This window comes from Amblyomma mixtum, chromosome 5, assembly GCF_055824585.1.
Source record: "Amblyomma mixtum isolate Tamu chromosome 5, ASM5582458v1, whole genome shotgun sequence".
Classification (NCBI taxonomy): Eukaryota; Metazoa; Arthropoda; class Arachnida; order Ixodida; family Ixodidae; genus Amblyomma; species Amblyomma mixtum.
The window spans coordinates 10,329,608-10,344,159 of record NC_143016.1 but is presented as its reverse complement, the minus strand read 5'-3'; the positions used below and the strand labels follow the sequence as shown (position 1 = coordinate 10,344,159).

At 47.5% G+C, this 14,552-nt stretch overlaps 1 protein-coding gene across 24 annotated transcripts in view; it reads right to left on the bottom strand.

Moving 5' to 3' along the window:
• The window catches only part of LOC149341301 (uncharacterized), a 309,449-nt gene that overhangs the window by 138,125 nt on the left and 156,772 nt on the right, over window positions 1–14,552 (bottom strand). For 14 of the 24 annotated variants that reach the window (XR_016282911.1, XR_016282905.1, XR_016282903.1 and 11 more), the window contains one exon: window positions 13,232–13,313. The exons of 8 other annotated variants lie outside the window; for them this stretch is intronic. Coding sequence is in view for 9 of the 16 variants with exons in the window: in XM_089543331.1 (XP_089399457.1) it covers window positions 13,232–13,313 (82 nt within the window). In the remaining 7 variants the exon portion in view is untranslated. Of the gene's footprint in view, window positions 1–10,979; window positions 11,138–13,231; window positions 13,314–14,552 lie in introns of all 24 variants that reach the window. 2 more of the 24 variants (XR_016282908.1, XR_016282909.1) reach the window with 2 other exon arrangements.

Sequence of the window (14,552 nt, the reverse complement as noted above, 5' to 3'; positions counted from 1 at the left end):
CCTGTCACGTTGCATGTTAATATCTTTTCGACTGCTAGTGCCTAAAAGATAACACTACCGAGTGCAACAGCGGAACAAGTATTACGAAAATAAGCGTGCGCTGTTGCTGCGTGGCTGGTTACTTTCGAGATATTTGCTTTGCTAGCAGAGGTCGTGTTTTGCCTTTTTTATTGTGCCGCTGTGAGTGGCCAAATGACATAGAACAGCGTTCTCTCGGATAGCAGACATTTTAATTGGAAGCGGAAGCAATGACCCCGACCGGTGCTGAAGGTGCTGTTGTTTAGGTTTCTTCCTGGGTTACTCTTTTGTGTGCAGAATCGTGGTTTAAATATTCCAACTCTAGTTAACCCAGAAATGTAAACACGTAAGGCAGCCTTCAACAAGACCAACCCCCGGGGGGCCTAGACAGCTACGAGGTGGGCTACAGGTCCAAAATGACGCTATACGTAAAACTGATAGATGAGGCAGAGACGAGGAACAGGACCTGTGGTGCTAGGCTTACTCCTCGCTCACACGCTGAGGTTATTGGCAGCAAAAAAGGACCAAATTATTAACCAGCGCCCCTAGGCGTTGCTCCCTCAGTCACGCTGGTCTGAGCCATGTCCAGCAGCAGGTTTTTCGCTCAAGCTGCGAGAGGAACACTAGTGGGTAGAAAATGTAGACGGGGCTTATACAGAGCTTCGACAAACAGAAGAACCAGAAGGAAAAGAAAGGAAGGACGGGACAGATAGGAGAACGAGGAATAACAGCGGTGAAATGCGGGCTAGGTTCAGGGACAAAAGCTATAGTGCTGCATTCTACCGTCACGCTGGAAGGCAGTTGACGGCGACCAACCGACCCAGGCTTCTGCCACAGACTTTTTTTCGGCTCTCAGCAAAGGTACACTAGTCACTTGATTCGAAGTTGTAGGCCTCGAAGCACCAAATATGCAGGAGGAAGGGATGCAAGCAGATCGGTAGATTATTCAAGCCTTCATTGGTGCAGCACCTTTTTTTTTTTCTTTAAAATGTGGATCCCCCCCCCCCCCCCCGTTCTTCCCGTAACCTCGAACTCCTGTTTTATTTTTCATTCTTCTAGGATGACGACCCGAATCTTCCTCGTTTCCCTTCACCATTTTTCGTTTGCACTTTGGCCTGACATCCGAGCTAATGTTTTGGTTCGCGCTTGTTGGTCCGTTTGGCATAACGAGGGGACGCCTTTCCTCGCTCTCACTTCCGAACCAGCGCGTGATGAGTACACATCCGAAGCTCATTAGCGAGACGGGACTTTAGCGGAAATGCGCTGCAGGCGTTGGCTACTGCTGCCGCTTCACTCCCCGCGAGATTCACGCGGGGCTGGCTTATTCGCCTAGGTTAAACGGGAGTGAACGAAAAAACTCGCCGTCTTGTTCGTCGTTTTGCGCTGAGGATCACTTACGTTGACATGCAAGGCGAGCCCGCAGCACGGGTACCGATCGTTGGTTCGCTTGACGCTTCGCCGGATTTCGATGATAGTGTGTCGTCGGCTGGCGGACTTGTCAAGATATCTTTAGTTTTTTTTTGTCTTTCTTCGTTGATCAATGGTGACGCTACTCGTTTGTTAGCCAAGATTGCGTAGAAAATTAGGCCTATTTATGGGAAAATCTCGTTAGACGTGTCGTGTTCGAGCGTGCGAGCGAAGTTTTGATTTTTTTTTCTCCTCCTTTTCATTTGTTCGAGAATGAGCCAGCTTCGGTTGTGAAGCGCGCAGAAGGAACGAGTTGTTTCACGAGATCCAGCGCATGAGCATATATGTGCAGGTGATATCCAAAGATATCGGAAACATATTGGATTGCATTTTTCTTGATGAACCATCTCGTTTGAAATCTATTTAGTTTCTTTAGCGGTTTGCACAAATGCATCCAATTTTCATGCCATAATGTTAGCGCCCTTGCCTGACGTAAGCATTACCTAATTTGTAGTCTCTTCGATATTGGTCTCTTCGGTATATGCGATTCATAACGACGCTAGCTTGAAATGTTTTGCCTAAGTCGATAGAAAATAAAGGAGAAACAATTCATTTTTCCCAGAAGAAATTGTACAGTGCGGTCATTGAGCAAGAATAAAAAATAGAGTATCAAAACAGGCAAGAGGATACAAGAAAACGTACTTAATATCATATGAGATAACACTGTTATTTTTGCGTAAACGATTTTCTTGATTTATTATCGAATCACATAATCTGCGCACGTGAAGGAGTGCGTGTGTGCCTATTTGTGTGTGTTTAGCATGCGTGATGGGATCGGAAGCCCAGTCTTGTTGCAGCTACTGCCTATTAAATGACGCGTATACACTTTTTTCGTGCAACGAACTACAGCCATAATTTTGTCGCCAGATTTCCACCTATTATATTTACCACAAAGCTCAATGCGACGACCAGATTATCGATAGAGAAACCCCGTTATCTTCGTCCTGCCAGGATGCTTGAGTATTTGTGCGCGACCAGTTTTCCCGCGGTGTTACGCCGTTAGGCCTCCGCGGCAGTTGCTTCATCAGAAAGAAACACGCTTTGAGCGAACACACGCCACCATCATTCCAGCTGGCTCTCTGATATGAACACCGTGCGAGTAATGATATTTTAACGAGCCTGAAGCCGGACGACAAAACAGTCATTGCGGTGAGGGCCGAGACACGGATCCCTTTTTCTGACGCACTGTTGCGGCATCGACAAGAGCGGCGAGCCTGGCCGTGGAATCTCAGCGCGCGTATAGAGAGAAAGAAAAGCTTGGAGGGTTTGAGTACAACTGAAAGAGGAAATCTATAGAAAAGTGCAAATGGAACAATTCCTGGGTAGCAATTCACACAACACCTTAGCTTCAAGCAGTAGAGAGAGGGACAGAATGAAAATGGAGCACAGAGATGGGATTTCAAAACACTAGTCGAATGTGCTGCTTTAGTCTTTAAATGAAAAAAGAAAGAAAGCTATAATACGTCGTATTCTCACAATGCGTGGTGCATGCATCGTCCCCGTTTTTGGCCCTCAATATTGAAGTTTTTTGCTTTGTGAGTGAAACAACTTCGGATTAGAAGAGGATGAATAAAGAGAGAGGAGTGGAGAGGAACTGTATATATAGTTACAACTTGCCGCTTAGGTGTATCAGTTAAAAGATTATCTCTTATCGGTTATTAGTGGACATGATTCAGGTGTTTTTTTTAACGACATATATCGCTGCCATGAATGTGCCACAAAAACTATCTTTATGTGCCACAACATTAGTTTTTAAATAAAACAGGCGGGCGTCGCAGCCTGCGGGAGAGAGCGATGAACGGGAAGAGCTCGTGACAAGCTCGCCACCGGGTATCGCGTTCCCTAAAATGTAGAAACTGATACGGCAATGACTGATGGCGACCTACAGGTTCCTAATTACAATGAGGCGCATAACTGTAATACTATTTTGAAATTCACCCTGTAAATTATAGCTTACTAGCTTGCTAGTTAACACGCTGTAACTGTTCCTTTATATGGCCACTGATGGCGATAGTACACCGAAGAAACATTATATTAACTCGGAAACCCTATTTTCAAGAACTGCTAGCATCAGATTAAACACCCTGTTTGCATATACGCTCCGGCGTATATGCGAGACATAAATAAGTGAAATAAACTGCGAAATATAAATAAGTGATACAGCATAATTGATCAAGAGAGGAAAATTCTGGCGCAGAGGCCGAGTTCGCCAATTAAACACAGAGAGAACACACTTGAAGCCGGAAAATCTCCGCAAATGTTTCTCAGCAAAGGTGTTGAAAACAATTTACCACTACTGACGCGTCCTCCTCAGGAAAGGGTAGTACAGTGATAAAAATCTTATTTTGTTTTCGTTGCTTCGTACCCCCTTGTGTTTTAGCAAGGCGTAAATTAAAGGAAAGGGAAGCACAGGAACGGGTGACTGGTGCGTGATTTCAGACTCGCTCTCGCGTGGAGGCCGACAGCTCGGGTGTCAGCGCTTGAACTCCGCGAGATCGTTAATCTTCCAAACCTCATCCATAGTGGGAAAAGAACGTTCCGCACTATCTGTCATGAACAGCACTAGCTGTGCATACAGTGGCCGTCGTCGACAAACGTTGATTGATTGTTCTCACTAATGCCGGTAACGGAATTTTGATCACACTCACTCTAGCCGCCAATGCCGCGGGACACGAGCAGTAAATTATTTTAGGCGCAAAAATTTTTTCTTATTTCTTTATGTGAATCGATTTTGTCCACCTGCTTCGATTTGAAATGCGATATGAAATGTCAGATGAAGCGCTTGTACAGTGTGTAAATAGGAGCAGGCAAAAATAACATGTAGTAACCTGGTTTGGCTGATTTATATCTTTTACTCCTCTTTATTATCTTCCTTCTATTTCTTTTTTTTCTTACAGTATTTCCCCCACCCTTCTTGTTTTGTTTTTACCTTACCAACAGTGATGATATGCGTATCTCTATATGGAATAATAATAAAGCTCCTAATTAAAATGTCACTCTGTGCCCTTTTATTTTTATTTTCGGAATGTTAACGTGCCTTGAAGACGAAGAAAGTACCACGTCTACACTTCAACACAGCATCGTAGATAAATTGTGTTTAGGCCAAAATAAATTTAATATATATTATGCTGACTTAAGAATGCTCCTCTGTTGTATATTTTAAAGCATGCTACAAAATTTTACATGCTTTTTCCATGGTCGTTACTTTTTATTTTCTTTGCTAGAAAATGACGCTGACGTCACGCGCTACTATCTCCCGCAAAGATTGGTAGAGCTCTATGTATCACGAAGCAAAGCTACTGCATACTGTGAAGGTGACACCACAGTGTGCTGGCGCTTAGCAAGCTCGCTACCTTTCTTGTCGGTGTTTCTGCATTTTCAATTCTTGATTCGCGATCTCTTTCTCTTTGTGACTTCACTAGGATTCTGCTCGCCGCCGCAGGCAGGTAGCCAACGGTCTTCCTGCCTTCGCCCGCGCCTCTTCCCCTATCTCTTAGAGCTCAGACGCTTTCAATCGAACTGACTTCCGCTCTCAGTTCAACTATTTCTTCGTGCGATTTTTCTTTTTTCGTTCGGCGGTCATCGGGGCCCTGGAGGCATCCCGCAAGGTCTTCCTTCGAGTTTGCTGCCGATGCCAGAATTGAGTGTCGAGCGCCGCAGTCCGACGCCGCACATTGTTCACTGGAATGCAGCTTTAATAATTCCTGTTGTGCAGCTGCGCTAAGCCCGTCGGCGTCGCTTAGTACGCTGGCACTCTGATGATGCGAGGAGCAACGGGACAAAAAATAAGAGAAGAAGCAATGGCGATTAAACATAAAGCAGCGTCTCTCTATGTATTCCGGATTATTTCCCGAGGGCACTAAGCCAGGCCTGATCCGGATGACGGTAGCCGCACCGCCGGCGGCGACAAGCCGGAAAGGTTGCAGTTCGCTTATTCGGAACGGGGCGCACAGTAAAGAAAATAAAATAATATAAAGTGCCGCTAGTTGTAAAGCGTTCTGGCTCGAAAAAAGCATACAGAGAAACTTGAGCGTGTTGCGTTACTGAAGATTTCTAGGACCTAAGAGCTTGCGATGGGCGAAAGAGAGTATAAAAAAGAAAGCAGAAAGAGAGAAGTAAGGACCAACGGCGTCAGTTGCAGAAAAAATACTTCGAAAACCCTACGACATCCTTTCGACAGTGTCAAATTTATTTTAATGCGTTAGCATTACAAGGGTCTGTTCGCTCGGAAATGATAAGCGCCGTCTGCCAGCAGACTGTGGCAGGTGACCCACTTGCCAGGGTGAGCAGGTGGCAACCTGCCAATCGGGCAACGTACAAGCTTAGTATGCTACATATACAAACTAAGAATACTACCTCGGATATAGCGAAGCTTATACACTTCGGTTATAAGGAACTTTAGCATGCCTCCTGGGATAAAACGACCTTTCGTGTGCTAACCTTGAATGTAGCAAACTTGCGCGTGTTATAATCTCGTATATAACGAGCTTTCGTGTGTCGATCTCAGGTATAACGAACTTGGTGTGTGGACCTCAGATAAAACGGACCTAGGGAACCCCTTTCGGTATAACAAATTTTAGTGTGTTTGCCTCGGATACGAGCGGTTGACTGCTAACGCATTCAAACGGTCCACCGAGGATCGCCGAAGAATTTTTATGGTACAAATCTCCGTCGTCATCTCCTGTCCACATTGTCCTGTTACGCATTGGCAACATGTGGTAGCAAGTTTGCAAACGCGGAAACAGCATTATTTCCACACTACAAACCCTTCAAGTGGCGCCGTCCCGCGGCTTAACTGTATTATCTGACACTTTGCAAGCCCTGGGCATGCTTGGAGCTAGTGGTTTCGTCTCCAGTGACGCCCACAGAAAGGCCAAGCTTTTCTGGGCAAGTTCAGGATGGTTGGCAGAATCGAATCGGCCACTGGCTATTTGCGACCAAGAAACAATACAGGACCAGTACAATAAAAGAAGTGTATAATTGTGGTAAGGGAATGAAAAAAATGAATGGAATGGAGATTACACCACTGGTAATGCGGAAAATCAGCTGTACATGGCGTGCGCCAATGATTACACATAGAAAGATGCCGCTGCAGTGAAATCCAACTGCGATAAAATGATGCTGCCTAAATGCTAATGCGATAAGAGAGCTAGTGGCGATGTTTTGTTCCCAGTGGTACGTGTGGACTCATGAGCATGTTAAGATAATTATTCTCAACTCCTTGCCGCAAGGAAGTTTATCAACGGTTAGTGAGCTAACTCAATGCAAAGTCTTCATCACAGTTCGTCCATGTTTAACGTGCAAAGGTTGTCCACGAACATCGCAGTCTAACAGCAACACAATCAGGAAAGGTCAACGGGCTGCTGTCCGCGTGCAGGCCTAACTTTGTGTCCGCATGCACTCTCAGGCCCAGTTCCGGCTGCGCGGGGCGAATGAGTGCTCCTTTTGAGATTAACGAGCAGCCCGACTGAGAGCAACGCCCGCATGGGCCCGCTAATGGTTAGCTGTTAGTGGTTAGTGTGGTTAGCGAACGAACACGCTTTCCCGCAGCGCAATTCCTGTACACTGCAGCCGAGAATAGAAGGACGCCTTTAAGCAAGCCGCGTTTGTAGAAAATGCAGCTTGTTTCCTTTACTAGCCTGCCCGTGCTTGTTTTAGATACACGCTCACGTCATACTACAAGAAACGAAATGTGTTTTACGCAACCCGGTCTGTATGATGGCTCCGTAAATGCTCTGAAATCCATTCGCGATGTGTTATCAAGCACGCCGACGCCGAAATCGTAAGTGCAAATTAGCTCTGTCAGGTAGAGAGAAGACAGCTGGTTCTGTGAACGCTGTAGCTGACAACCAGGCGGATTTTTTTTTTTTTCCTGGAAAGAAGCTGGTTGGAAGTTCCCTAGCCTGTACTGAAGTCTTGTGGGAAGCAAAAAGTAATTCCTTAACCTTTCTGGTCTCTTTCCGGGAAGAACGTTACGGCCCCTTGTCGCGGCACACACGTACAGGTGCGGCCATAATAATACGGAGCACGCGAAAGGCGGCCAAGCTAGCCGAAACTGCATCTAAGCGCCACCTATCAGCACAACAAAGACATCCCTATCTATCCGCGCGAAGCGAGAGTGCCTGCCGCCGGGCCCCCCTCTTTGCTGCAACCTTGCCGTTATCACTGTTCGAAAAATGCTGAGCTGGTTCGGGCAACACCGCCAGGTGCTGCCTTCATCCAGGCGTGCTCACTTTAGCCTCGGTGTCGACTAAACTGCAAAGCGGTGGCCGCGCGGACTGAAGGGCCGAGATAACACGTAATGCCAAAACGGCCGTTTTGCTCCCGTTTACAGCGCGCGCCGCTCTTCGATGCGAGAAACGGGGCAACGAAGCGCATGGCGCTGTCAGCAGAGTATCAGTCGATCATAGAGCAAGGGATTGCATGCTATATATGCTGTAATGTTGATAGGCCTGCGGAAAAAGTGGGTCCGTGCTACCGGCGCCATCTCGCCGCGTCCAAATTAAGATAGTTCCTGTCGCCACTGCTAGGCAGCGCTCATAAGCACGTTTCCGCTGCTCCGCGACCCTTCCTGCGCTCCGTATTATTCTGGCCGCACCTGTACTTGTTGAAGTCGAACTTTTCAGCCAGTTTGTTTTGGCTTCGCTTAGCGATATTGTTATCGCATGCTTGTGCGTGAATTTTAGAGCTCTGTGATTTTAAGTAACCTGATGTATGATGGTGGTGCAGCGCATACTAGGAGGAAGTAAAGCAGTGTTGCACAACGCAACCTTTGAAGTAACCCAGAAGATGCAGCCTGAACCAGCGTCATTTCATTGAAACGGGAAGACAAAACAGAAGCCATGGTTTAGATATTGAATCAACGCCAGCAAACTAGTGTGGATACAAGCAATCATTTCGCTCAACACGCTATCTCGGCGCGAAGGCATATATTCGAAATAAATCGGCTTGTAGGTATGCCTTACACAAGCTGGCTTATTCCTTACTCGGTGACAGGGCTATGAAGTTATCGTGTAAACTTATAGAACTTCGCGCGTGCACTACGTCAGCCATCAGCAACAACACTCTAGAGGAACAGATGTCGAGCAGCGCGCAGAGCAGTGTGATGTGAGAAACAGAAGCGGACGCATCGAATGAACAAAAAGCAGTCATCAAAAGAAAAGCGGTTGCGCAGCATCACTTTGTCTTGAGAAACGTTCTCGCGCAATAAAACAAACTGCAATGCGCAGAATGTGCTCGAGACATGCAAATACTCCTTCCCTTTTTCGTCTCCGGCTCCTTGGGTGGCAAGCTCACGTACTCTGCCTGCTCGCACCCGAGCACGCCAGAGAAAAGCTTCCCTGGGCGACAGCGCGGTGCCCACCGGCGCGAAAAACGTAATGAGGGAGAGGAGCGGGTTCCGGCAGCGATGCACGGTAGCTTGAGCACACATCGCGACACGGAGTCTAGCGGAAGCGCAAGCGGCCGGCGTATGCATATGAGGGTACATCGGGACCATCATCGTTCGTCGCGTCGTGAGGCAACTGACAGCGGGTGCGAGCCATGGCCGCGTCGACTCTCGCGCTTGGATGCACGATCCCACAAGGCGATTCGTGTACTACAAAAAAGCCTTGCTTCCCTTTACCTTCTTCCGTTATTCATTCCCGCTGCCGTGTCGCGTGGTGACGCCACCCGCTGGCTCGGGTAGCTCAAGTAGCTCGGATGAGTGGCGTGGATGGGGAGAGCAGCGGCCTACTAGTATCTACAAGCGGGCGAGAAACAGACAAAGGACGTTGTAGCGTATGTAGTTTTTGTTTGCGCGCGTCGGTTTTGTGTTCTCAGTTGGACGACTATACGTATAGAAGGAAAGAAAGGGAGTAATCAGGAAACAAAGGCAGCAGCCCTTGGGGTGATTCATTAACTGCTGAGCAGAAGGAGAGAGATTAAATACGATCAGGAGCTATGACGGGCTCCTTTTGTGCCGCTCGCCCTTTTCGTGCTGCACACAAGAGACCGGCGCTCATTGTGCGAAATCTGTGAGGCGATTAGCACAAATTCTCGTTTCCCGGGAGGCGCCACGGAAGCGAGAGAAAAGGTGGAGAAGGAACAACAAATTAAGAAAAAAAGGTAAACGAAAAAACCCTCAAAATGGACAGGAGAAAGATATAAGAAATAAGCTTAAGGTGCTTTAAGTTTAAGTTTAAGGAGAGAAATAGCAAAGAAAGGAGAGCATTGATGCCGATAAGTCCATTTTGATCCCAGCGAGTCCACGGCTCGGGTGGATTTGATGGGGATAAAAACGAGCGTGCCTGGGAAGAAAGTGGGATAAGCAGTTCTGGTTGACGACATCTGTACGGTATTCTCCGCGTTTGGTGCAAGGCATATAACATTGTAGAAGCGTATAACTTGTTGGGCCAGTTGGTGCATGGTACCGCGTAGAGAAAACAGCAGAATAGGACGCGTACACAAGAGAAAGAATTCATACGAACGACGCTGGAGAACTCCAGCGTCGTGCGTATGAATTCCTTCTCTTGTGTGCGCGTCCTGTTCTATTGGTTTCTCTACCCGGAGGATATAACACTTCCATGATGAGCCCAACGGAGAGCTCAAGACTCTTGCTGCCACAAATAAGTAGAAGCTTGCTCCTCGGGGAACCTCTTGGTTATTTTTCGACTGCCCCGAATAGGAGGCTCGGATCTTCTCAATTATCCCATATTCCCGTATAGCGGATCCTATTTCATGCGCTGTGGCATTAATGCTGTGAGCCTTGTCTCGGAATACACCCATGACCTTCCGCGACGAGAAAGACTCTGGCCAATTCGGCGCAAATGTGTTGAGAGGGGCGTTCCTGGATCTCAAGTGGTGCAAATAAAGCAGACCCACTTAACACAAACGAAGCCGGGTTTCGGTTAGGGTACATCACCGCAGGTGCTACGCGCGTGCGAGGCGCTTGCGGGGCCATTCTATAAATGACGCACCGCGGGCGGCCATGTACTCCGCGCGCTGGAAATTAAAAAGAAAAAATGGCTGAGGCTTAACTTGGTTAAGCCTGAAGAATGCGAAGCATCATCGTGTCGCGTAATTTGGAGGCGCACAACCACAGCGACGGCGCGAGGTGGGCCCCCGTTTCTCCACTGTCGTGACGTCATCGTGTCACGTGGTGTGACGTCATGTATCACGTGATTTGGAGGCGCACAACCACAGCGACGGCGCGAGGTGGGCCCCCGTTTCTCCACTGTCGTGACGTCATCGTGTCACGTGGTGTGACGTCATGTATCACGTGATTTGGAGGCGCACAACCACAGCGACGTCGCGAGGTGGGCCCCCGTTTCTCTACTGTCGTGACGTCATGTAACACGTGATTTGGAGGCGCATAACCACGGTGAAGGGCTGAAGTGGTAGCTAAAGTAGTATGCTTCGCATAAAAAGAAAATGATCTAGAAGTGCGTACCTGAACCAAAAAAAAAATATAGTGGCGACAGCATTAAAACAGCCCCTTTCCTTATGCTGCTTACCGCCAGAGGTTCTTCATCCTGCCTTCTTCCTCCATCGTTCCTCGTGGCGCTCTCCCTTAACCTCTTTCATCTCTTCGCTCCTCCTTCGCAGACCTTTCCGCGTCGGATGGCTCCGGCTCCCGCTTTATAGGACATCGGCTGTTCTTCACACAGAGCACCTAACATGCGCGAAAGTTCAAGATACTCTGTTCTTTTCATTGGCCACTGAATGCACAATTTTCCAGCATACGCTAACCTCACACTGCTGTGTGAACTGATCAGGTCTTACCTCATCTTGAGCGCTGAAACTAATATTCAGGGCAGTAGTACCTATGCTGCTGTACCAGAAGCAATTTTTAAGCGTCGAGTACTTCGACCAGCAGAGCGCTACAGTCCTGAATGAATAATGCGGTAGTATTTTAATCGGACTGCATTTTTTCACTCTTACTATGTAGTTGGCACTCAGATATCTAAAGCATTTTTCTGAGAAATCGCAGCAGCAAGAGAGGTGCGCTTTGTTTGTGTATGTCAGCCGGGGATGACTGCAAGCCGTATGGGGAGATTGCTTGCCTGCATTCTCTCATTTGCATTAGTTAAACAGTGTACACAAATTCCGAGAGTTGTGCTCTCAACATATTCAGCTACTATATCAAGCGGTTGAAGCGGCTCATTTTAAGACATCACAGCTTCTGTACTATAATAGGAAGCGGCAAATAAGAGCTAAGTGTTCCTGTAGAATATCATCACTGCAGGAAGCCTTCTCTGTGAAGTGTTGATATTCGGCCATTTTACAGAAATCCCGGATTACATCAAAACATTTAAGGAGTGTTGATACATTACGATCGTAATGAGAGACAGTGCACTCAGTGGCTTAGGGAGAAAATAACCTATGGTGCTCTTGCGCAATGAGGGCGGCAACAAGAGGGAAGGGAATGGACTGAAGGGAAGGGCTGCCCTGCCATTCTTGTTCAAGATGCACACTTGCACAGGCTACACAGCAATACAGCCGCCTCTGTTCAAAGAAAGGGCCGACAGAACTGGGGTAAGGGGGGTGCACCGTGGTGGGAAAGTGCAGAGGTGGCTTCCTTTAAGGATTGACCGGAAGCTGGAAAGGCATTGGGGAAGAAATGTGAAGGAGAGAAGGAAACAGGACCGTTTCTGGGGACGCATTACCGGTGAGGACATTCCGAATGCATGGTGCTGGCTTTCTGCCAGGAACTTTTCTTGTTCCAGGCTTCTACCTCTTGATGTCGTTCTTTATTCAATTCTTTTCCTCTTTCCTTGGCCATCAGCAAACGCAGTGTTCCGTGCAAAGTGCCCCTTGCAATAAATAAAGCATGAAGTGGTGCACTTTGCCTCTAGGCCTTCTTACATCCCAGTCGAAAAAGCCACAAAATAGCGCCCAAATTACCAGCGAATGTCGTTCCGCATTAACGACAGACTTTTCAGTAGTACTGTAGTAATTTTTTGTAGTTATGCGGCTGCGACAAGAAAGAGCTCAATACTTTAAAAACTTCGGTTCTTACTAGATAAAGGTTGTTGTTAATACAACTTTTCGACCAAAATACTACACAAAGATTTATTGTGATGACCGAAAATATTGTGCTCTGTTTTTCCACAAATATATTATTCAGTAAAGGCATATATACCTATGGAGAAGGAACAATAGCTGTATTTGATTCAAGAGGGCTGCCTTAGGAAACGAACAAATCACTGCAGTCATCACTGCAGGAACAAATAACTTCTTACTTTGATTCAGTTTATTGTCATTTAACTTTAAACGCTAGTTTAAACACGAGTCGTTGACAGAGTGCCACTATTCCGCACCAACCTGCAAAACAGAGACCTCTCCGCCGCCTTACTTCATCAACGGCTGCTGCGGTTAATTTCGTTTCTGTCAGTGCATGCTATTTCTCATTTAGTTATCGGTTAGTTCTTTCACTTGCGCTAAGTGCATGCATATCGCTGCTTTTAAATAATGAACCCGATGGAGGAATTCTGCGGGACGCACGAAGATGACGGGAATAGTAGTGGCAGCTCTGCTTGGCTACATCCTGCCCGAAAAGCTTTCTGGCAATTCAGGTGCTCTGTAATTGAGTACTTTAGCGCTTCTTTAACTTAAGAACACGCCCCCTTTGATCACCTAATACACCAGACGATGCAGTCATTCGGGTGGATAGTCTGATAGCTCGGCGCCATCCGAAAAGGAATATTTACGACTGAAACGTGCTTCAGCAAACAAGGCGCGAAATAAGATTGCGTGCTCGGCTCACTTTGTCCAGTGCAGAGTGAGCGAGAGCGCCGTGTCGGGAGCTCGTTCTCCATCCATGGGGTGTTTGGTGCCGCTGCGATGACCTGGGAAAGAGGCGCGCTCCGGTCGTTTTGGGGAGGAAAACATGCGGAGAGAGCAGAGTGATACTAGGGACAATGAGCCCGCGAAAGCAGCTTCTGCGCATGCGAAGCAATTTACATCAAGGTCTGCGAGAGACTGACTGACGCGCAGCGGCATGTGCGAAGAGCGGGCAATGTAGACGAGTACTATTTGCCGAACGAGAACGAAGTTTTTCATTCAGCAAAGAAAAATTTTAAGGACGCTATCGTGTGTCTTTTCCGGCGTCGTGCAAGGCGTTGTATCCAGTTATTGTTATCCGCGCACTTACACTCAAGTTCGACGTTTATTCTTCTGGCTAGTTACAACGAAACCTAGCAGCCGTGATCAATCTGTGGTGTGGAGGGCCTAGGCAGAAGAGGGAAGGGCAGTGAATGCACGACCGTATTCGTATTACATGTACGGAACGTTGCAACAATTTCGGAAGCATAGAGGAGCAAAGCATGGCTTCAGGCTTATGTTATGTAAATCTTCCTGTTATTCTCCAGGGCACTTGGCGGCACAAAGAGCCTGCCAGTGACAAATATGCGCTCTGACCGCTATGCGTTCACCCCTACATTGGTTCTTCATTAATGCTACATGGCTTTCTTTTGCAGCAAAAACTACATTGGCCACGAACTTGCAATTTCGCTATGGCAGTGCTCCGAGGAGGCACAGAGGCCGACCTTGAGCCGTTGCCTAGCAACCACCGCAGCTGGCGGACGCCGCGCGCTCGCCGCGCCATCTGACATGACGTCATACCGCATGCCTCGTCGCGGAGCCACCGCCGTTTGGTATGACGTCACACCGCTTGCCCCGTCGTTGGGCTCGCCTCCGCTCGCTTCGCCAGCTGCGTCGAATGCCTGATAACATGTCGGAGGATTGAAAAGGAGAGCTCGCGTGAGCCACAACCACAGTTGAGGCGGCAGTCAGATCAGCCACTGTCAATGCTTTCGCATTACGTCAATGCGGTTTCCGGAGTGCCCTCTAATTTTTTCTTTATCGGGTGAAATAGCATCGGGTGAAGTGTTCTAAAAAAATAGAACGTGAGCCAAGTACGAAAAAAAAAAGGCCCAAAATGTCCGGGGATCAAATTAAAAGATAAACTCGCCGGAGAAAAGGAAAAATGGTTTGTTGTAATTTACACAATTCTCCCATTTTATGCGGAACACAAGAGTACGGATCCTCTCTGCCTGCTCACACGATCGGCGTTTTCATTAATGAAA